This window comes from Engystomops pustulosus, chromosome 3 (genome assembly GCF_040894005.1).
Source record: "Engystomops pustulosus chromosome 3, aEngPut4.maternal, whole genome shotgun sequence".
In the NCBI taxonomy this organism is placed as follows: Eukaryota; Metazoa; Chordata; class Amphibia; order Anura; family Leptodactylidae; genus Engystomops; species Engystomops pustulosus.
This window is the reverse complement of record NC_092413.1, coordinates 91,249,209-91,272,605: the sequence shown is the minus strand read 5'-3', so window position 1 is coordinate 91,272,605 and position 23,397 is coordinate 91,249,209. Positions and strand designations below refer to the sequence as shown.

The 23,397-nt window shown below is 41.8% G+C and overlaps 1 protein-coding gene across 1 annotated transcript in view; it reads right to left on the bottom strand.

Annotated features, from left to right (window-relative positions):
* Positions 1-709: 709 nt before the first annotated feature.
* TXLNB (taxilin beta) overlaps positions 710-23,397 on the bottom strand; it is a 73,423-nt gene continuing 50,735 nt past the window's right edge. The window contains exons 7-10 of the mRNA XM_072141385.1: positions 20,358-20,432; positions 18,535-18,627; positions 12,285-12,380; positions 710-2,535 (exon numbers count right to left, since the gene is read on the bottom strand). Of these exons, the coding sequence (XP_071997486.1) occupies positions 2,077-2,535; positions 12,285-12,380; positions 18,535-18,627; positions 20,358-20,432 (723 nt within the window). The 3' untranslated portion in view covers positions 710-2,076. The remainder of the gene's footprint in view (positions 2,536-12,284; positions 12,381-18,534; positions 18,628-20,357; positions 20,433-23,397) is intronic.

Genomic DNA, 23,397 nt, shown 5'->3' with positions numbered 1-23,397 from the left:
TTTGAGACGTTTGTTGCAAATGTCCCAAATCCACATGGACACAAGCCATGTGAGGGAGCGTAAACTACTGTAAATTTGGGATTTGAGGCCGTGTCCAGAATTTTTAACCACTCTCATCACTCTCCAGGGAGATGATGACATATGAGGCTTTGGTCACACGTGGTGTTTTGGTTGCGTTTTCATCGTGTTTTGAAAGACATTACAACCACTGAGGAGAGGTGATTTACCTAATTACATTACTGTTAACATTTGCATTTACAACAGTTAACAAAACTGTTAACACATGTGTTACCATAATGTTAATATTTGTGTTAACATCACGTTTTGTAAATCCAAATGTTAACAGTAATGTAATTAGGCAAATCACCTCTCCTCAGCTTTTGTAATACCTATCAAAACACAACAAAATGTCACGTGTGACCTCACCCTTAGAAGTAACTAATACATTTAAAAAAAAGTAAATGAAAAAATGTATGAATTTAAAAAAAATCAGGTTAATGTGCAAAATTTTTAAAGATTTAAAGTATGTTAAATAATTCCAATGTACATGTTAAAACAGGGGCCATAAAAAAATACTTCCTTTACACCTGCCCTGGACCAGGTGAAGATTTGCGCCTAAAAAGTTGCAAAAATAAGTAAAAAAAAGTGATACATAAGTGAAACGTCAAACGGAACATCTGGAAAATAAAGATACATAAGGCACACTGCATAAGGTACAGACAATGGTGTATTTGAAAAACAACAGCAAAAGTTGCAGTGAAAAGTCGCAAAAAATACAAAAGTCACATAAATGAGACAATTTAACTAGCAGATATAAAGATACATGTCCCCTTATGTCTGGTAGAGACAGGGCAATATATTCAAGGATCTGTATACAACCAGACACAATTTAGCTTAATTTTTTTCTTAATTAGTTATAGATTTAAAATGACACTGTGATGGGTTTCAAGTATTTTAAACCCACACATTAAATGCCAACAAATGGTTAAATAAGTAAAGGCACAGAGCTTCCACCACACAAATACAGAATTAAAGATTGGAGCTCTGGATTCTGTAATAGGTATCAAGCTGAAAATGATCTGTGGAGTATTCTAATTCATTGGGGGGGGGGGATGTATTAACGCACTTGCGCCACAATTCTGGTGTTTTTGCGCCAAAAAACAGTGTGAAAAGCCTTACACAACATTTATCAAGGCTTTTTAGACCAGTTTTTATCCATTTTCCGACTTGTCCAACTGAGGAGGTTGAGAGATGTATGGACAGTCTTAAGGGATGAGTGGCAGATATAGTGAATAACTAATCAGTGTTGGGGTTCTTTCAGATGTGCTTGCCTGGACTAGATCCTGGGCAAGCACAGGGCCATAGATGTCTATGGCGACCTTCTGAGCCCTCAGCCTTGTGGATGAGCCCTTAGAAGGACCAACACTGACCCTCATGGCAGGAGCTTTTGTATTTCTACTCCCGTGGCTACAATTTCAAGCTTATTATACAATCAATAGTAGTATTTATGGGCTCTCGTTATTGTATAATTTTGTGACTTCTACACTGTTTCACTGTATATGGGCTCTTTCTGACGAGAGACAGTGCAGTGGCTGGACTTCATGGACTGACCACAGTGCTGATATATGAAGCAAACGTTCCTTTCTTCTCTGCAGAACTGCAGTGCCGAATAATCATGATTTCAGTTTGGTGCTGGTGTTTTGGGTGGAAGCTGGGACTTCTTGTAAAATATATTGCTATGATACACAGAGTCCTGCACTTTGGTCAGAAGGTGAAATCCAGCCAGTGCACAGTCTATGATTGGCTGACTTATCACGGTTGTCTATTTTAGTCCATGTTTTGGCAAAGGATTAGGATTAAAAATCTTTTCTATGGTCTGTGTCTGGCAAAGTAGCTTTTATTTTTAATGAATCCTCATTAGATCCACAAAAAGCACATTGCCAGACACAGAAAAGAAGGGCATTTTATATAATTCCAGAAAATTCATTTTTAAGAATGTATATTTAATATGTTGATGAAGAAACCAACTAGCTACATTTTACAGAAACCTAACACAACATAACTTTAAGAACTAGTTTAGTCTACATCCTCCATATCATTGTTTGGTGATACAGGTTGTACTTCTGTTTCTGCAGCTTTCTGCTCTGTAGATTCTGAGCTGGCTACATCTTGTAATGACCGGGCAGGATTTTCCCCTGTAGTGGCCAATTTGCAGGCTTCTGATTGTAGACATTGAGGATTGCTTTCTTCTTGTTCCTTGAGGGTGTGGGTCACCATAAAAGCAGTTTCCAGATCTCTGATGATTTTTTCATCTATTACAGAAGACTCTGTGGCAGACTTTTCATCAGCAGCCGCTGTAGCAGAATCCAGGACCTCAGGTGCAGTTTCTTCTTCCTCCTCCTCCTCATCCCTTGTCTTGGCATCTTTAATTCTTTTGTATAGTTCAATTCTTTCCTCCTGTAGTGCTCTGCAAAGCTTCTCCAGCCTCTCAATTTTAACAACAAAGCATTCATATTCCTTAGCCCGCATGGCTTTCTGCAGAAAAACGGGGTGACAAGATAAAATAGTAAGAAAGTAACATTGCCTATAATAAAATCCCACTTCCAACAATAATGAGAAGTCTAGTAACAAACGCCATACTGACTTGTACTGTATAATACTCATGTCATCAATTTTATATATAAAAAATGTATAGAAATTAACTGAACATTTTAAGTGATAAACCTATTGGACATTACATGACAAGTGCATCAAAAATTCATATAAGCATCAGAAATTAACAGCAGCTCCACCATTAGTTCTTAAAAATCACAAGATAATTCCTGGTACATATAGAACTCCTGGACCCTTCCCCCTTCCAACCCTGTAACCCTCGCAATGAGCTCAGTGGCACTTGTGACCCCCCATTCTTGCCCGCAATCTTGAGTCCCAGAACCAGTTAAAGAAAAAGCCAATCCGGGGGAACTAGATGACCTAGAAGACTTGTTCACAACTAGAGAAACTAGAGACTAAACAAAGGATGCTAATCAGTATCCCACCACATGCTGCTGCGTGCAAGCTATTTAACCCATTAAGGATTAAGCTCATTTTAACCCTGCGTGTATCAAGATATGCAGTTATAACTTTGGAACACTTTAACTTACCGATTTTATTTTCAGACTCTTTTTACAGGACATGTTGTACTTCATATTAATGCTATATTTTATATTGCACTTATTTGTAAAAAATGGAAGTTTGGTGAAAATTTTAAAAATTGTCTTATTTTTCTGATTTCTAAATGTTATACTCATCATACCGTTAGTCTAATAGGCCAAATTGGTTGCTAACTAACATTGACCAGATGACTGCTTTATGATGACTTAATTTTTTATATGTTAATTTATTTTATCACGACGTTAGGAGGCTTACAGTTCAAACAGCGATTTTCAATTTTCAAGTACATTTTAGATTCATTATTTTTAGAGAACAATTCATCTTTGTAAGCGTTTTCAAAGTTCTATTTATAAGAAACTCCATACAAAGCACCCCATTTGTAAAACTGCACCCCTCAAACTATTCAAAACAGCTTTTGTTAAGCATGTTAACCCTTTAAGCATCTCACATGAATTAAAACAAAATGGAGGTTCTATTTGTAATTTTTACATTTTGACAAAATAATTATTTAGTCATAAAAATGTACACATTCATGCAGGATAAAATGAGAAAAAACATCTCAGATGTGTTTTTTCAGTTTCTTACGAGTAGGGCAATACCCCACATGTCAATGTAAACTACTTTAGGGGCCAATGCAGAATGGAAGGAGACATTGAGCTTTTAGAGGGCAAATTTTGATGGCGTTGTGAGGTGCCATTATATATTTGAAAAGTTCCTGAGCTACAAGAACAGTAAACCACCCATAAATGATCTTATTTTGGAAACTTTTTACCACCACAGATGTTTTATAGAAAGTTATTACATTGGCTTGTGCAAGTGAAAATCCTTTTCCAAAAAAACTTACTTTGGCCCCTAAATTTTTATTTTTAGAAGGGGTTAAATAAGTAAATGCACCCCATAGTTTGTTACCCAGTTTCTACTGAATGCAGTAGTATCCCATATGTGATCACAAACTGCTGTATGGGTGCACTGCAGGGATTGGAAGGGAAGGAGCATCTATTGGCAGATTTTGCTGGAACAGACTTTAGGTGCTATGTCCTATTGGCTGAGCCCCTAAGATAGTAGGGAAGTAGAAATTTCCAAAGGGTGGACACATTTTAAAAACTAGACCCCTCAAAGATTGCAGTAACACTATATTTGGGGGAGCCATACCCCATCTTTTAACCTTTATTAGTTTTTTTCTGGCTGGGGTTGCAAAAGAAAATGTATTCAGTGATTGATTTACATTTTTTTGTGTTTTATACACCAAATAGCATACATAGCATGTTACCTATTTTCTTTGGGTCAGTACAATTACGGTGATATCCCATTTATTTATCTTCTTTTTGATTGACTTGTTCTACAAAGTAAAATCTCATTTGGAGAGCAAAATTCCTTGATTTTGCATTGCCGTCTATTAAGCGTCGTAATATTTTTATTATTTTGTTGATTGAGATGTTTTAGGCCTTATTTTTTGCAGGATGAGTAGTACTTATTATTGGTATCATGCAGGGCTGAATATGACTTTTTGATCTCTTTTTATGGGTTTTTTTTTGTTTGGTTGAATGCACAAAAATCTGAATCTGGAATTGCAACTATCGCGATCCCGGCTGCTCGTGCAGAGGCTCGGCTGTAACATACAGCCGACCTATTGCACGGATCAAACAGGCTCTGATTCTGAGCTTGTGTGATCCACATGACGTTATGGAACATCATGGTGGCCCAAACAGAAGCTCACCATGACATTTCCCAAAGTCATGGTGGCATAACTTGTTAAAGCTATTCAACAGTAGGGAAAAATAGACTGTTCATTAGAACAGAATTGTGTGCTAGGAGGTGGTCCTGCATGTGGTGGAACCTCTTTCTTCAGTCCAAGAGCGGGTAGTAAATGATGAGTGTGTACTTAGCACACCATTACGTTCTCCACTGTCATGGAGATCGCACTGGCTCAGGAGCAGAGCCCTTCAATCTGAGCAGAAGGCCAGCTGTATGTGACAGCTGAGCCTCTGCATGGCTGTTTAACCATTTAGTCACCGTGGTCAAACTTGGCTGCAGCATCTAAAGGGCTTATCAACCTCTCAACCGGCAATTGGCAACCCTAAAACAGCTAAAAGAAAAAAAAATTCTCTCCAAATAAGTATTAAACATAAAAGAGCTATACAAATGAGATATCACCGTAATCGTACTCACCCATAGAACATAAGTAACATGTTAGCTATGCTATTTGGTATATAAACCACGAAAAAAGGGAAAAATCAGACAGAATACTTTTTTTCATCTTTCCCCATAAAAAGCTAATAAAGGTTAAACAACAGTGTATTGTGCCTATTTTCCTTGAGGTGTCTAGTTTTCAAAATGTGTCCACTCTTTGGAGGCTTTTATAAATAGGAGATAGCACCTGAAATGTGTTCCAGCAAAATCCACCTTTTAAAAGCCAATAGACACGCCCACTCTTCTGAGCCCCACAGTGCGCCCCTACAGCAGTTAGAGATCATGTGTGGGGCATAATAGAGAAACTGGTTAACATAAAACATCTGTGGTGTAGTTTCCAAAATAGGATCATTTGAGGGAGGGGGGTAAACTGTTCTAGTACCTCAGCAGCTTGTAAAATGCATAATGGTGCCTGAAAACAACGTCATTTAAATCTGCCCCCCAAAAGCTCAATGGCTCCTTCAGCACTGTGCCCAATTGTGGGCTTCTAAAGTAGTTTACATTCACATGCGGTGTATTGCTCTAGTTATAAGAAACTTTACAATAAAATCTGAGATGTGTTTTCCCATTTTATCCTGCATGAATGTGTACATTTCAGGGTTAAGACAGTCCCATACTTAAGAACACCTGACTTACAGACGACCCCTAGTTACAAACCAACCTCTGGATGTTAATTTAATGTACTTAATGTAATTTACTGTAATTTAGTCCCAGGTTACAATAAACAGCTTTTACAGTTATCACAGATGTCTGTAATTAAGCTTTATTGTTTATTCTGGTTCTGATGACAACCCAACATTTTTAAAATTCAATTGTTAGAGACCCCCCCAAAAAATTGGCTGAGGTTACAATTATAAAATATACAGTTCGGACTTACATACAAATTGAACTTAAAGGGAATCTACCACCACGATTCGACCTATAAAGGTAGAACGGGTGGTAGGATGATGTAAGGGATGTGAGGATAGCTCTTTTTAGAGCTAATCCTCACATCCCCAGTAACTTTTGGTAAACTTTATTGAACTATTATGTAAATTTAGTTATGCGGCTACTGGGGCGTGGAGTAGCCAGGCACGAGGCTACACGGAGCGGCTACGCCACGCCCCAGTAGCCACGTTACTCCTCCTACCCTGTTGTGTGTGGCGCGCATCTCCGCCCGGCTACTCCGCCCAGCTACTCCACGCCCCACTAGCCGCATAACTAAATTTACATATTAGTTCAATAAAGTTTACCAAAAATTAGCGGGGACGTGAGGATTAGCTTTAAAAAGAGCTATCCCCACGTCCCTTACATCCACCTACCACCCATTATACCTTTATAGGTAGAATCGTGGTGGTAGGTTCCCTTTAAGAACAAACCTACAGAACCTATCTTGTACGTAACCCGGGGACTGCCTGTAATCATTTTATTGTCAAAATTAAAATAATTCAAATAGCACCTCCTTTTTGTTTTAATTCTTGTGAGATTCTTAAAGGATTAACAAGCTTAACAAGGGCTGTTTTGAGTAGCTTGAGGGGCCCAGTCTTAAAAATGGGGTGATTTGTCGGAAGTTTCTAATAAATAGAGCTTTGTAAACCCTTAAAAAAAATGAATTGCCCTCTAAAATAATTGGAAAATCGCTGTTCGAATTGAAAGCCTCCTAACATCCTAATAAAATTAAAAATATAAAAAATTATGTCAACATATGGGGCCACATGTATCACTCGTTTTTTCTGTTGTTTTTGCGCCTTTTCATTCAGGCGCACCGTTTTTGCGCCATGTTTGCGACTAAACGCCAAACTAGCCACGCAGCAAAAATAACCAAAAAATTTCCCTCATCTATCTTACCAATCCAGATGTTTTGCTGCGCCTAATGACATTCAAACGTGGGTCCCAATTTATAGCTTGGGATCTTCAGCCGAACATACTTGGCGGACAGCCAGACCCTGTCACCAGGAGCTAAAACAGGAAATGGTTGGCGTCTTTTGTGTGCTTGACGCTTGGTCTGGGCTGTAGCTTGGAGCAATGAGGTGTGGACTTGCTCCCAGGTGGCTTTCAGATCACGTACCAGGTCCTCCACAGCAGGAACATCTGCAGACATGGGTAACGGAAGAGTAGGCCGAGGATGCAGTCCGTAGTTAATAAAAAAGGGAGCAGAACAGGCAGAAGTGGAGTCCAGGCAATTGTAAGCGAACTCTGTCCATGGTAGAAGAGAGGCCCAGTCGTCCTGACGGGCAGAGACAAAGTGGCGGAGATAGCAACCTAAAGTCTGATTCACCCTCTCCACTTGGCCGTTAGTCTGTGGGTGATAGGCAGAAGAGAAGTCCAAGTTCACCTGCAACTGGTTGCACAGAGATCTCCAGAATTTGGACACAAACTGAACACCTCGATCCAAGACGATGTGCCGAGGTAGACCATGAAGCCGGAAAATATGCTGGAAGAAGTGGCTGGAGAGACGTGGAGCAGAAGGCAAACCTGGTAGAGGGACAAAGTGATACATCTTCGAAAAGCGGTCAGTCACCACCCAGATAACGGTGTTGCCAGAAGATGGCGGTAGATCCGTAACAAAGTCCATAGCCACATGAGACCATGGGCTGGTAGGCAGGTAACGGCAACAGAAGACTAGCAGGTTTTAGTCGTGAGGGCTTGTTGCGGGCACAAGAGGCACAGGAACCCACAAAATCCCGAACGTCCTTGACCAAATCAGGCCACCAGTAGAATACTGGGAAATTAAGGCCCCAGGTTGCTCAGCCACCCGAGAAGAATGTCCCCAGGTCAGGATCCTCTTTCGGAGACCAGGTCGAACATAAGTCTTGCTGGGAGGCAGCTGCCGGAGGTCCACCGGCGCGGCAAGCACAAGTCTCTCTGGAGGAACAATATGCCTCGGAGCAGAGTCCTCCCCCATAACATCAGAAGCATGGGACAAGGCGTTAGCCTTGATCTTTTTCTCTGCAGGACGAAAATGGATTCGGAAGTCAAAGCGAAAAAAGAAGAGGGACCACCGGGCTTGACGTGGATTCAAACGCTGAGCCGTCTGTAGATACTGAAGGTTTTTGTGGTCCGTGAAAATGCTGACTGGAAATTGGGCTCCCTCCAGCAGATGACACCACTCTTCCAAAGCCAGCTTGATGGCTAGAAGCTCCCGATCTCCAATGGAATAATTTCTCTCCGCGGAGGAGAAGGTTTTGGAGAAGAAACCACAAGTGAATGTTTGGCCCCTAGGCCCCTTCTTGGTAAGGACTGCCCCAGCGCCCACGGAGGAGGCATCAACCTCCACCAGGAGCGGCTTTTCAGTATCCGGTTGAGTAAGGACTGAAGCGGAGGAAAAAGCAGTTTTTAATTTCGTGAAGGCTTCTTCTGCCGCTGGTGGCCAGACACGGGGATTAGCACCCTTTTTCGTAAGCGCCACCAGAGATGAGAAATGTGGGATAAATTGTCTATAATAATTAGCAAAGCCCAGAAATCTTTGTATAGCTCGCAGTCCCACTGGCCGTGGCCACTGAAGTACCGCAGATAACTTGGCAGGATCCATCTGCAAACCTTTATCAGAAATTATGTAGCCGAGGAATGGAAGGCTCTTCTGATGAAACTGGCACTTCTTCAGCTTGGCATAGAGGTGGTTCATCCTGAGGCGGCTGAGAACTTGCCGTACATGAGACTGGTGGGACTCCAGATCAGCAGAATACACAAGGATATCATCCAGGTAATCCACAACACAACTGTACAATAAGTCCCGGAAAATATCGTTCACAAATTCCTGGAAAACGGCTGGCGCATTACAAAGTCCGAAGGGCATAACTAGATATTCAAAATGCCCATCACGGGTGTTAAAGGCGGTCTTCCACTCGTCACCCTTCCTGATGCGGATGAGGTTGTAGGCCCCACAAAGATCTAATTTGGAAAAAATTCTTGCACCCCGCAGATGATCAAATAGCTCCGTGATAAGCGGCAGAGGATAGCGATTCTTAACGGTGACCTTGTTAAGACCGCGATAGTCTATACAGGGGCGGAGAGAGCCATCTTTTTTAGTGACAAAAAAGAAACCAGCCAGCTGGTGAGGAGGATTTGCGGATGAGACCTCTTTGCAGATTTTCCTTAACATATTCCGACATAGTGGCAGTCTCAGGAACCAAGAGCGGATACACCCGACCCCTTGGTGGAGAAGATCCAGGCAGCAGGTCAATGGGGCAATCATAGGGATGATGTGGAGGAAGGGTCTCGGCTTGATTTTTAGAAAACACATCTGCAAAGTCCCGGTACAGAGCTGGAAGTCCCTCCAGAGGCTTGGAGACAAGGTAGCAGTCCTGACAGGGAGCGGATGTGGAAACGTCATGCAGCGTGAGGAACAATCTGGACCCCAACGGAGAATCTCCCCAGAAGACCAGTCCAGAACAGGGGCATGATGCTGCAACCAGGGGAGACCCAGCAGGATAGTGGAAGTGCACTGTGACAACACATAAAAGGAGAGTCTCTCTTTATGTAACACACCAACTTGAAGGAGCAGCGGTTCAGTGCGAAACCAGATGGGCACAGAGAGACTCTGGACACTGTCTGAGGGAATGGACAAGGGCTTCTCAAGACGAACCACCGGGAAGTAATGCACGGTGACCAGGGCAGCATCTACAAAGTTCGCTGTGGAGCCCGAGTCCTGGACCGGAGTACCGGTGCCAATGCTGAGGAGCACGGGGAAAATCAGGCGTGGAGAAGCTTTATTCACACCTAGGGACGTTTCTCCTGAGAAGGTGCTGGCGTTAGGTGCTAGGTGCTGGCATTTCCTGGGCGAAGTGCTGTGGGCTGGCACAATACATGCACAAGTTCTCCTGACGTCGTCTGGATGCTCTTGTAGAGTGAGCCAGGTTCGGTCAACCTGCATGGGTTCCTCAGCAGAAGATTCTGCCAGGGGCTGGAGCGGCTTTGGAAGACTGGTGCCAGGCGAGGAAGGCGTCTAACACATCCTTGGGGATATTCGGAGCGTGGTTCTTCAGCGCGCTCCTTAAACCGAACGTCAATTCGAGTGGCCAAGGTGATGAGGCCACTCAGGGTAGATGGAAGGTCCCGAGCTGCCAGTGCGTCCTTGACCTGCGAAGAGAGCCCTTTCTTAAATGTTGCGATGAGGGCTGCATCGTTCCAAGCAAGTTCGGAAGCCAGGGTGCGGAATTGAACTGCGTACTCTCCCACAGATGAGTTGCACTGATGCAGGTTCAACAATACAAACTCCGCAGAGGAGGCTCGTGCTGGTTCCACGAAGACTGACCGGAACTCTGACAGAAACGTGGTGAGGCTAGACATAACCGGGTCCTCTCTCTCCCAAAGCGGAGTAGCCCAGGCCAGGGCTTTCCCGGAAAGAAGGCTGAGGACAAATGCAACCTTGGACCACTCTGTGGCAAATTGCGACGGCATGAGTCCTATGTGCAAGGGCAAAGAGAGGCATTGCCTGGGTTCAACAGTAGGAAGATAAGCCGGGGTAGCAGGAGTCGCAGCGGCCACTTCAGGAGAAGCGGTGGGTAGCTAGTAGCTGTTGTAGCATGGCGGTGACTTGCTCTAGCTGATTCCGCTGTGCTGCAATCTGCCGGGACTGGTGGATCAGGCTGACTGGGAGGAGGAGCCTCGGCGGGATCTCTGGCCGGATCTTACTGTCAGGATCAGTGGATCCTCTGGACCACCGCGGGAGATGGAACTAGCCGACACCTGGGACCAGAATCCAAGTGGCACCTGGTTACACAGGAACGCAGGAATACACAGGAACGCAGGAATACACAGGAACGCAGGAATAATCACCAGGAAGCTTTCTATTAGGCTGTGAGGCACAAAGATCCGGCAGGGGACACAGGAAGAGGCAGGATACTTAAAGGTGAGGTGTTCAGCCAGTGCACCAATTAGCGGTGCACTGGCCCTTTAAATTTTCGTCCGGAGCCGCGCGCGTGTCCCCGCCTCCTAGGGCGCGCGCAGTCCGGGGAAGAGCAGGAGCCGGGAGAGGTGAGTGAGAAGACCGGGCTGCAGCGGGGGCACATGGAGGAGCACGGATGCGCCCGCGATCCGAGACAGGGATCGCGGGAGCACCCGTACCAAATTGTATATGAGTGCATAAATGTGTGTGTATAATTGTATACTCGTATGTACATGGGTGCGAGCATACAAGCGTAGAACTTTATGTCTGTGTATATGAGTAAATAAAGGTGTGTATATATCAGTGTATAAATGTGTGTAATTTTATAAACATGTCTGTAGAATGGTACATTCACAAGAACATATGGGGGGCGTATATTTGGCTGCAACTTTGCTGCCGGATATACTTCCCTCATAGGCGTCTGTAGGAACTGGGCTCGGTACGGTGAGAACAACGAATACTCACTGTTTCGAGTCATAGCCGCAAAAGAGAGAGAGCATGCTCTATCTTTGGCCGTAAAAATGACCGCGATCACCTCTCCTTCTCTCCAGCATGCCAGACGTGTGCCTGTCGGGCTATAGCCATGCGGGCACATGTTTATGTGAATGCAGCCTAAATTTGTATATATTTTTTTAAGGGGAAGGGGGGCCCCATGCAGAAATCTGCTACGGGGCCCAGCCTCTCCTAGTTACGACTCTGGTTAAAACTTTACATTGTGACACATGGCAGATTTAAAAAATCGGTTGGTGTCCTAAAGGTGAAAATTAGCTGTGTTTGGGTTAATACCCAAACTGGGAATACCTCGTTTTATCTTTTGTTTAGGGGAATGAAATGCCAAATCTGACAAGGACTGTGGATATAAATACCATTGGTAGGAAAACCACTTTCATTTCAGATTTATGTTGTTTCTTTACCAGATTGATCGTTTGGAAGTGTTTGGTACTTGTCAGGGTCGAGTAAAGTTTGTTTTGACAATAGATAAATAATTGAAACTGTCAAAATACAAAGGTTGAAGAAAAAACCTAGCAATCCACTGTAATACTGTCCAGCAATGATTTGATAGAACATCTCTCACCTCTTCAATCATGTCCAGCAGAGCTTTATTACAATTTTCAAATCTCGTTTTCCAGGTGTTTGTGTCTTTTTCTAGTTTCTTTATCTTCTTTGTCATCTAGAAATTCACAACACAAATTACAGTTAGCACATAATCATAAAAACAAAGACCTGGATGCCGCAGACATAAAATGAACAAAGTGTTCAAGAAAGAATTGTCAGAGCGACAAAGTGATCACTGTATTTTAAACAAAGGTAATTACATTTCTGTCTACTGTTCAAAGAGTGAATTTATTATGACATTAATATTTTATAAGGTTGTCAGGTCTTGGGGAGCAGAAATAATTTATCCTGCATTAAAAGCAATACTTTTGTTTGGTAAAATATTAAACCAAAATAAACCTATGCTATAAAACACGTTCCACAATACTGAATTAATGTGCTACATCTACAGTGAGTAAATTACAGTGAGTATTCATCCACCATTTTTCAACCACAAACTTGCATCTATAAATTTCATATTTTATGTGATAGAGCAACACAAGTTATCAAGTATTTGTGAAGTGTAAAAAATGCAAAAAATGCTGAAAAGTGCATATATATTCAACCGTCTAGAGTCAAACCTTTGTATGAACACCTAACTACTTTCCCTATAAGTGAGTGTCCTATTAAAATCAAATCAAGAAAAAGAGGGTCAATCTTGAAATCAAGGGGAAGAGAAAAAGAATCTAAGCAAAATGGCAAAAACCAATGGACAAGACTGAACATGTAAAGTGTCCATATAGAAAAGCCACAAAGAAAGCCTTAGCTGTCTTACCCACATCATGTCATAAGACCTCTTGCAGGTAATGCTTGATGTCTAGGGAGCTGCCTTACAAGGTAGCTAAAAGAGGTGTGGTTTTCCTTATCCCATCCTAAAAAATCTATATTTTCCCAGAATCCCCCAGTGGGTTGTCCATGGCTATAAGACTCTGCACGGCTAAATGGCGGCCTTAATTGTCAGTCTCCGTAAGGAGAACTCTTACTTCCCGACCCTAGTCACAGGCCTCTCACTCAGCCAAACCAGTTCCCTATGATGTACTGAAGAGACCCGACCCAGACAAAACAATGCCGTCTACGCTTTTTCCTCCTTCACCCTTTGGCAGGGGCTTGGTTGGGACAAGTGGAATAGTTCAGGAAAAAAGTGTGAAACTGCTTGATTGACTGGAGAGGCAGCTAATCAAACATCTTAAAGCCCCTTAATAACCAAAGACATGTCTGCTGTAGGCATATCTGATTGGCTGGGATGGACCTGTGCCTCTGCATCAGTTCAGACGCCATTACACATGGAAGACAACCAGGGAGGGATTTCTACTCCTCATAGGGAGAGTCAGCTAGGCAGGGACTTGTGAAACAGGAGCAATTAACCCTTGTCAGGCCACTGAGGTGTAAATAAGAGGCTCCTATAATTAGGGAAATCGGAAATAATTGTCCTTATAACAGCACTGCGAAGAATTGCATCAGTGCAGGGATATTCCTGATAGACCTGATTATTAGCATTTACTGCATCATCCAGCAAGTTCTTGAAGATCCTGTCTTTGTCTAGTGCTCAGTCACAGAAAACAAACAAATACCAAGTTTAGAAAAGAGAAAATTGTCAGAGAAAATTGCACTTTTCTGCCTAGTACAGAAGTCTCGTTGTCAGAGAATATTTCCCTTTTCTACCTATTTCAGAAGTCTTCTTGTCAGGAATATTGCGTTTTTTTTCTACCTGGTTCAGAAAAGTAATGTTGTCAGAGAATATTGCAATTTTCTACCTAGTTCAGAAAAGTGTGGTCAGTGAGAATGGCGCACCAAAATACTTGGGAAGTCTTATTGTCAGTGAATAGCGTCCAGTAATACCTTGATTGTAAAGGTGTTGTCACAGTATTGTTTGGTACTGCAGGTCTTTTAAAATGAGGAGAGAATTTAAGGGACAAGGACATGGCTGTGGTGTAGCTGATATAAGATGATAGATGATAGCTGGTGCTGCAGGGAGAGGACGTGTTCTACCTGCTCCAAGTATCTTTTGTGCAAGTCGGTACCAGGTACCAACGTGTACTGGTAGGCCCCGACAGGCCACAAAAAGTTGAGGCATTAGTCAATTACATGAAAGACAGTGCATCAACTTCCATGGGATGTGATGCCATTGCCACCACCAGCAGCACTACGATCACCAAGCCTGTTCACACCATCTGTTCAATTCTCCATCCTCCAAATCATGGAGAGAAAGTGAAAGTTTGGCTTATCGCAAGCACAAGCTTGAATATGAGAATTTCCAAACTGCTGGCCTTTAAAATGCTCCCATGCAGGCTGGTGGAGATGGACAGCTTTAAAGATCTGATGGTCGCAGATATCCCTTAGTATGAAGTTCCCAGCCACCACAAATTTTCCTGGGAGGCAGTCCCCGCACCAATAGGTTTTGGACAAGATAAAATGTGCACTGCTCAATGCTATTATTCCCCAGGTACACCTCACAAGTGTCATGTGGACCAGTAAACACGGATAAGGATGTTACATCTCCTTAACTGCCCACTGGGTTAATGTAGTGGTGGCTGGTCCCGAGCGCCCATAGTACCACTTTTAGCAAAACCATGGGGAAACAACAGAATGCCATGCTAAAACTCCTCTGAATGAAAGACCACACACCATGGGAAGCTGTGAACTAGGGTCCAAGAGCACACAGAGGGTAGTGTGTGACAATGGACGGAAACTTGTAGAAGCTTTGGGCAACTTTGGCTGCTGCACTGCAGAAGAAGTTTGGCCTCCCCACCCACTCCCTCATAGGTCATGTACCAGCTAGGTGGAATTACACTTTACATATCCTGGAAAGTGTGTGTTAGCAGCAGCAAGCAATTGTGGAATTCCAGCTACAAAACACCAAAGTAGGGACCTGCAGCACTTTAACACCACCAACTAGACCTCCATAAGGGACATTTTTATCAGAGCTGCACTACTTCCAATATGCATCCAATATGGTCACTGCTGATGATCCCACTGTCAGCTCCACCATCCCGGTCTTTCGCCTGCTAGAAAATATTCTCCAGGTCATGACAGAGGATATAATAGTGGCAGAAGAGGAAGAAGAGGAGAAACAAGTGCCAGGCTACTCCACAAAAGGCTCGTAGGTTGGAGTGGTCTGCGACTGGTCTGCTACTGCACTGTCCAGTCAAGGAACAGTTTTGGAGCAGGAGGATAGGGATGAGGAGTAGAGGGAGTAGTTGGGTAATACCCAGAGCAGCTCACAGCTGCTGTTTCAATACTGGATTAAAGGAACTTCAAATTCAAATTTTTTTCAATTCCGCATTAATGGAGCTTCAAATTCAAATATTATTCTGCATTTGAATATGTCACAATGGATTTCATTGACAGTTCGTAGGGACAACTGTTGGGGTCACGGAGGGTACTAGGGAGTACCAGGAGGAAATAGTCAGTGGACCCTCTGGACCACCACGGAAGATGATGGTACATGCCGACACCCGGGACCAGTGGCACCTGGTCTTTACCAGAGCCTGCCACAAAGCAGGTAGTATGGAAATGCAGGACACAGTCCAAGCCTGTTGACAGCAGGAGAACAGCTTGGAAGAATACCCTGGAACTCACGGCAGGAACACAGGAGCTGGCACACGGTACAAGCAGGCAGGAACGGAAGACTGGAACACAGTGGAACACTGGAATCACAGGAACACGGAGGAACACTGGAAATACAGGGAACACTGGAGGGCTTTCGCTTAGCAGGAAATGATGCTGAAGATCCGGGAAGGCACGAAGGGAGGTGCCGGATTATAAGGCTGAGCCGGATTAACCAGCGCCAATCAGGAGGAAACTGGCCCTTTAAGTCTTGAAGAGCTGGCGTGCACGCCCTAGGAACGGGGATGCGTGCGGCCTAGATGGATCCGGAGCAGGAGCGTGGAGTGGTGAATATTGGCCTGGGACTGGGGCAGCAGGAACCACGGCAGCGGGGACCACACCACCGAGAGGGGCATGGGTGTACAACATGGATCGCGGGAGCACCCGTGACAGAATTACTGGTTCTAAACACCCAGAGGGGCTTCAACCACAGTGAGAGGTAGGGTTTGTGGTTTCCCATTGCTTCATTTAATGCAGAGAGAATAACTTACTGGGTCTGAATATCCAGAGGCCCTTTACCCCTTGCATTTAGACGTACACATATGTTGGGAAATACAGTCTGTTGCCAAATACTGAATTGCATATACGTCCTAGCTATCCGTGCTGACCACTCCCATGGCAGCCCTGGGGTCATGCCTTTTGGATCATGCTGAAAGCACAAACTGAAAGCACAGTGTGTGATCTAACAGTGTGTTTGTCAGCCTATGCCTATATGCTGCAATACAGCAGTATTGTAGTATGGTACATTGAACAAGTGATCAAATGATCACTTGTTTATATCCCACACTGGGACATTGTATAACCGTAAAAATGTATTCAAAAAAGTGTAAATAAAAAATAAAATAGAATAAAAAAAGAATAAAGATATGCTAATGCCCCATGAAAATCTCGGTAACTGAAATCTAGATATGACAAGGAAAACCACCACACAAACAATACATATTGTCTATGCCCGTAGCAACCAATAAAAAAATAAATAAAATGAACCTATTCTATGACCAGCGTAAAAAAATAAATAAAATAAAAACATGCAAACAATTATAATATTTTCACATCCAACCTCAAAAAAATGGAAAGAAAATAACATGACGCCAATAAAAAGTATAGCTTCCCCCGCAAAAAAAGCCCTAAACAGCTCCGTATACAAAAAAATTAAATTCTCATGCTTCTTTGAACATGGTGTTGCAAAAACAAGGAAATATCTCACCAAATGAGTCCTATACTCTGCAAAACAAGTCAAGCATAAAAAGATATGTAAAATGGTTCTAGTCGTAATCGTGGTGACCCATAGAATAAAGATAACATATTATTGGTATGGTATTATGAACAGACACCAAAAAAAAGCCTAAACCAGAATTTAAATGATTTTTTTATCCCCACCAAGAAAGAGTTAATAAAATCTCATAAATTAGCTATGTAATCCCCCTTAATAATAGAGCTGAAAAGTGGATCTCATACTGTAAAAAAAGCCTTCATATGTCCACAATACAAAAAAAACTAACATTTTATAGCCTGTAAAATGTGGCAATGCAAATCAGCCCTGAATGGCACCTCCTTCCATTCTATGCCCTGTCGTGTGCCCATACAGCAGTTAACCAACATATATGGGATATAACACTTTCAGATCATGCCCACATGACATTTTTCGTGTAAAGTTTAGGCTCATTGGGGAAAAATGTAGGACTACTAGTCATTCCTCACAGTGCTCTTCAGACAAAGCCTCGTGGTAACATTACATCCCCAATAGTGATCAGTGTGGGTTGCAGTGACACCTCACAGTTGACTCCCTATTCACGAATATAGAATGGGAGGCATGCGAGCAAAGAGCATATTCCCCCCCATGGATTACTGCGGTCAATGGAGTGACTGGACGTGTTTCTAACTCAGCTAGTCCATGTCATTGCTGAACCACACATTAGTGTGTGTATTTTTTAGCCTAGATAGGTGGCTTCCTTCAGTTCTGCTAGCACAACAGTGTTCATCATATCATATTACCTATCACAGCTTTTTTCCCTTCACTCCATTTCCACGCCACATGGGCATGGAAGGGGTGCGTCCAGCAGCAGAGTTGGCTTATTCTGATCAATAGACTATGCAAACATTTACCTTTAATGGCTGTATCTTTGATATCAGGGAGCGCAGCAAGGAGCACCTCTGAGGAAATTAGGCTCCTCAAAACTCCAGATCTACTGCCTTTTTATATTCACCTTTAATGTTTGCAAGGTTTTTTGCGGCATTGGAGGGATGGGGCTTCCATTATACACTGGAGCACGAGTACCAGCCTGTGATATATCTCCCCCTATAACTGGATGTTGAGTGCAGCTCAGTGTGTTGAACATATGACATTTACATGTAATTGTCCTGATGACTAGAAATCAGATGTCAGGGATTTAATTGTTCCGCATTCATATAAAAGGCAGAAGTTATCCTATGAAAACAGCCATATTCACGTCTGTGGCTGATTTTCCCCCTTCCCCCACTGTCTCACTTATGGAGAGTGATTGTGTATTAATTGCCTCTTTAAACACCTGATCCCAAGAATTTATATTCTACAAAAGTCAAATTTCAACTAGTGACCCTTTATTGAACAACATTGCATCTAAATACAAAGGAAAAATATTCACCTTATCCATTTCCTTTTTGAAAGTTGTAAAAACCTCATTGCTTTTCGACAATGAACTCTGGAACTCATCAAACCTCTCTGAGTACAGCGCAATCTGCCAGAGAAGAAATTGAGAATAATTAGCAGGATGTTGATAAATGGTACTTGCTTTTGTGTAAATCAGATTCATTTCGAAATATCAGTGTTATAAATCAATGCAGGCAAATCTAAATTGTAACATTTTTCATAACTGTTTTGTCAAACATTGGTGAAATTTCCCCTATTTAGCATTTTAATGATCACATATGCTGTTCGGAAATCATAATTAACATATCCATTCAAGATTGTCACTAGACGTTTCAATGTATTCGGAGTTCATTTTCTCCTGCTTTAGTTTATTTTATGCTGTAATATTCAATGTAGATGTAGAAGCAAGAAGATTTTAAGAACACAGTTCTTAAAAGGAAGGAAATATCATTGGGAAGCCTCATCAAATGATTATGTGGCAGATCTGGATAAGCTTTGTATCCTCTAGAACGTAACAATTGTCTCTTGCATGCTGCTATAATAAAAATAAGATTATTATTAATGACACTAGTATTGAAATGTCTACACTAGAATAAATATTAATTATTGGAAAGTCATGATTTGCAAAGAGCTTAGAAGATTTGCTTTTCAAAGGGGTTGTCCGAGACTGTAAAACAAATGCGGGACTGGTGGGCATGGCCGACCACCTCAGCTGGCCAGAAGATAAACGCAGTGCCGCTTCTGTGCCCCTGTTTGTTTACATGGGGTACAGACCAGAGATGGCAGTGCGGGATACCGGGAGGTAAGTAAATAGGTTTTATTAATATACAGTCTTGGACAACCCCTATAAGGCATATTCACCAGCCACAACAAAACATGCATTTGAAACTAGGGAGAACAATTTACTTCCCCTCTTAGGACCTACTCTTTGACGTAGAAGCATAAAATGTGTAAAAAAGCTGTGTGAAAACTGCAAAGTGTGGACTTTAAAAAATATGTTTTCTTCTGTAAAAAGCAGCACATCTATCTACAGATTATGTGTACTATTGCAGCTTAGTTCCATCCGGATCGAAATATCTGAGCTGCAATACCACACACAACCTGCATATCAGGGTGGCATTGCTCTTGGAAGGTCATAGGCACCTTTTTAACTATGCATAACCCAATAATGCCTAATCGCAGATTCGGAATAAGCTCTTTAAGGCCTTAATCATAGTGCATATTTTGGGCAATACTTTGCATTATCATTTGTAAGCCACGTTATGTTTGTAGTATAAACATACTGAGGTAATATTGAAATAATAATTACCAAAATACTGACATGATCAAAGTGGCTTAATGACTTTGTTGGTCTAGACTTTAGCTGTGGATTCTTATATTGCCACATCCAACAGGTGTTGGCAAAGTTTTAAAGGAACTTTAGCGTCAACGTCAACCATGATAAACCTGGCATCCTCTGCCCTTCCCCCTTCCCTCTAGCTGCAATCTGACATGGGGGAGGGGGTAATGCTCCTTGCACAGTGCAACAGCCTGTGAAGCTGCAGTACTGAGTGGCTCTGGTAACACTCCCAGGAGCCCATCAGATTCATTAGCATAAGCATTAAAGTAGAATTTAGAAGGAAAGAGGCCATGGATAAGAAATATTAGAAGATTACCACAGTCACAGTGCCTTGGAGTGCCCCAGGTTTATTAAGTTTGATTTTGATCATTGGGCATATTATTTTTTAACTTAAAACAATTTTTTTTTATTTTACATTACCCATTCTGCATTTCTAGTTAGGTGAGTAAATTGAATATTCTAGTATTATCTGAGATTACCTGTGTTTTTAGTACAGTTTCTTGATCTTTCAACATTTTGGTCTGTAACTTCCATTCTGCAGCCTGGGTAAGCAACTGAAAAAAAATAATGACAATCATTTGTAGAACTTATATCAATAATTGGGGTAAGTTGATAAAATAAAATTCTGCCATACATAAATGACAGTTAAAAAGTCATAAAAGGAGAATAGTTTTGAGTGGACCTCGGGTTCGGGTCTGAATTCCGCAAAATTACCAGCGCCATTTCAAGGGCTACGGCCATGCACTGGCACTAACAAGCATTCTCTGTTTTACAGACTTTCCCTGTAAAACTTTACTAGACACAATAATATGCCTTGGGGCCATTTTATATACTGTTGGTAAATAGGAGTAATGTTCTGTATATTTAAGAATCTTGTCTTCGTGGGAATAACCCTTTATGCATACCCCTTTAAGTGTACCCAAAGTTTGGGTCCGAGTGTGAGTTTATTTACCAATCTTGTCCCACAGAAAATTCAATAAAAAGTGATCAAACAAGCAGCCATACAAAAATGGTTATTGTATACTACAACATGTCCTGCAAAAAACAAGCTCTCAACCAGCCCCATAGACCACAATTTAAAAGTGTTATGCCACTTGCAAAATGGCAATGCAAATATTATGGGGGTTTTCCCCACAGTATTATCCTACAAAATTAGCAAAATATAAGGGAAAATATAGAAATATATATAAGACACATCACCATAATTGTACTGACCAATAGAATAAAGATAACATGTTACATAGGGTATACAGTGAACAAAAAGAAAAAGTACCAGGCTCGGCAATATTCATCTGTTCCATAGAGATGAATGGAGCAGAAAGGAAATGTGCAGCCGTCTGCTCCGCTTATCTTGGGAAGCGACAAAGGGTTCAGACAGAGTTACCTTGGACTCCATCGGAACCCCATTCTCGTGATCTGTGGGGTCTCATCATTCAGACCGGCAAGTTAGCCACTATCTTCTGTATAAAGCCTAACTGAGTAATGCATGGCCCCTCTTTCCTCCTGTGCCTTGTTGTGTGCCCATACAACTAGTATGGTAAACATGTGGGATATTTCCATACTTGGGAGAAATTGCATAACAAATTTTAAAATGGGGATTTTCTCTTTATCTTTTGTGAATGTTTAGGGTCAAATGTATGCATTAGCAACAAAATTAGATGATTCTAAATTTGGCCTTTATACTGTTTTAATTACTATGGAGATCTCAAAGGGTTAACAATTTCCCTAAAAGTAATATTGAATAGTGTGAAGGGTGCAGATTTGAAAACAGGGTGATTCATAGAGGTGATTCTAATATTATATGTTTCAGAGCTTATTAAAAACAAAAGTGATCCCCAAAAAGTCAACCCTGAAATCTCCTTTAAAATATGGAAAACTGATTTTCGATTTGTAAGCCATGTGACGTCGTAATAAAATATCAAGACATTTTAAAAATTATGAAAACATTAAGCAGACATAAGGGAAATGTTAGTTACTAATTTGGGTGGTAAAACTATTAAATATAATTTTGAAAATGGCAAACTTTTCAAAAATGTTGCCATATTTTATTTTGTAAAATAAATAAATGTGAAACATGTCAAAATTTGCCATTAATATGAAGTACAACATGCTACAAAAAACAATGTCTATATGACAAGATAAAGTGTTCAAAAGTTATCACCATATAAAGAGAAATTTCAAATTACAAAAAATTGGGCTGATCCTTAAGTTACAAAATGGCTGCATCCTTAAGGGGTTAATGGCATATGTGACTTTTATGAGAAATGTAACTTGAGTAAACTAAATGAAAATAAGCATCCAATAGTTTACTACAACTGTTCATGCCTCATTCTAACCACCAGATGGCAGCAATAAATTGGGAGTAAGAATTTTTCTATTGCAGTGTTCTCTCGGATGGATTGCAGTAATAAAACAATGCCTATTGTGCCAAATGTAATGGTGTATTCATTTTAATAGAGAAAATTGTTATTTGTAGTGTTATTTTGAACAACCTGTAAATGTAATATTAATTGATTGCAGTTAGAGCATTCTTTCACAACATGTTTTCAGTTTTATTACCAAGGTCTCTATATGTTATGCAGTTTTGGAATAAAAATTGAAAAACTAAATGCACAAATTCCACACAAAGTGAGCAGAAAATATATATATACCTAAGCAATTATTTTTTCATTGTGTCATATGCAGTTATTAAAAGACATATTAATGTGAAAAATTAAGTCTACCCTGTGTGGATTCATTGGGGCAGATTTACTTACCTGGTCAATCCCGCAGTGCGTTGTCCGATGAGGATTCGGGTCCGGCGCGATTCACTAAGATCGTGCGTCCGAGTTCCTACGTGTGCCACTTCTGCGCCGAGGTCCGCCGGAGTTCACCAGCTTCTTCCTGGTGCATGTGAGTGCTTGATCTTGCGACACATTTCCGTTTTTCAAATTTCACAGTTTGTCCGAATCCGTCGCATTGCCTGACGGCCACACCCCCTGATTTCTGTTGCATGCAAGCCGGCGCCGATGCACCACAATCCGATTGCGTGCGCCAAAAACCCGGGGCAATTCAGGGCAAAAAAGAAATATTCGGGAAATCCGACGTAAGTGCAGCGTTCGGACCATTAGTAAATGAGCCCCATTGTTTTAATGTAATAAGCATTCCAATATAAACATAACGTTTATATTTTTTTGTTTACAGAGCTGTTTTGGAGCTTATTTTTTGTGGGACAAGCTGTGCTTTTTCTTGGTATCATGTCGGGTGAAATGTTACTTTTTGATCACTCTTTATGCGCTATTTATGATGTGAAAATGTCATAATTTTTTTTGGCGTTTTTTTTAACACCATTCACCGTACCGGTTCAGTGACAAGCGCGATAATCACAATCCTAACAGGCTGCTACTTTAGGCAGCCCTGGGGTCCTTATTGGACTGCAGGGTTGCCATGGCAACAATCGGCACTTCCGTGCATCACCACTCCAATGCACTATAGACGCCACGTTCACTATGACCACGGCGTCATCCTATTACGTAGAAT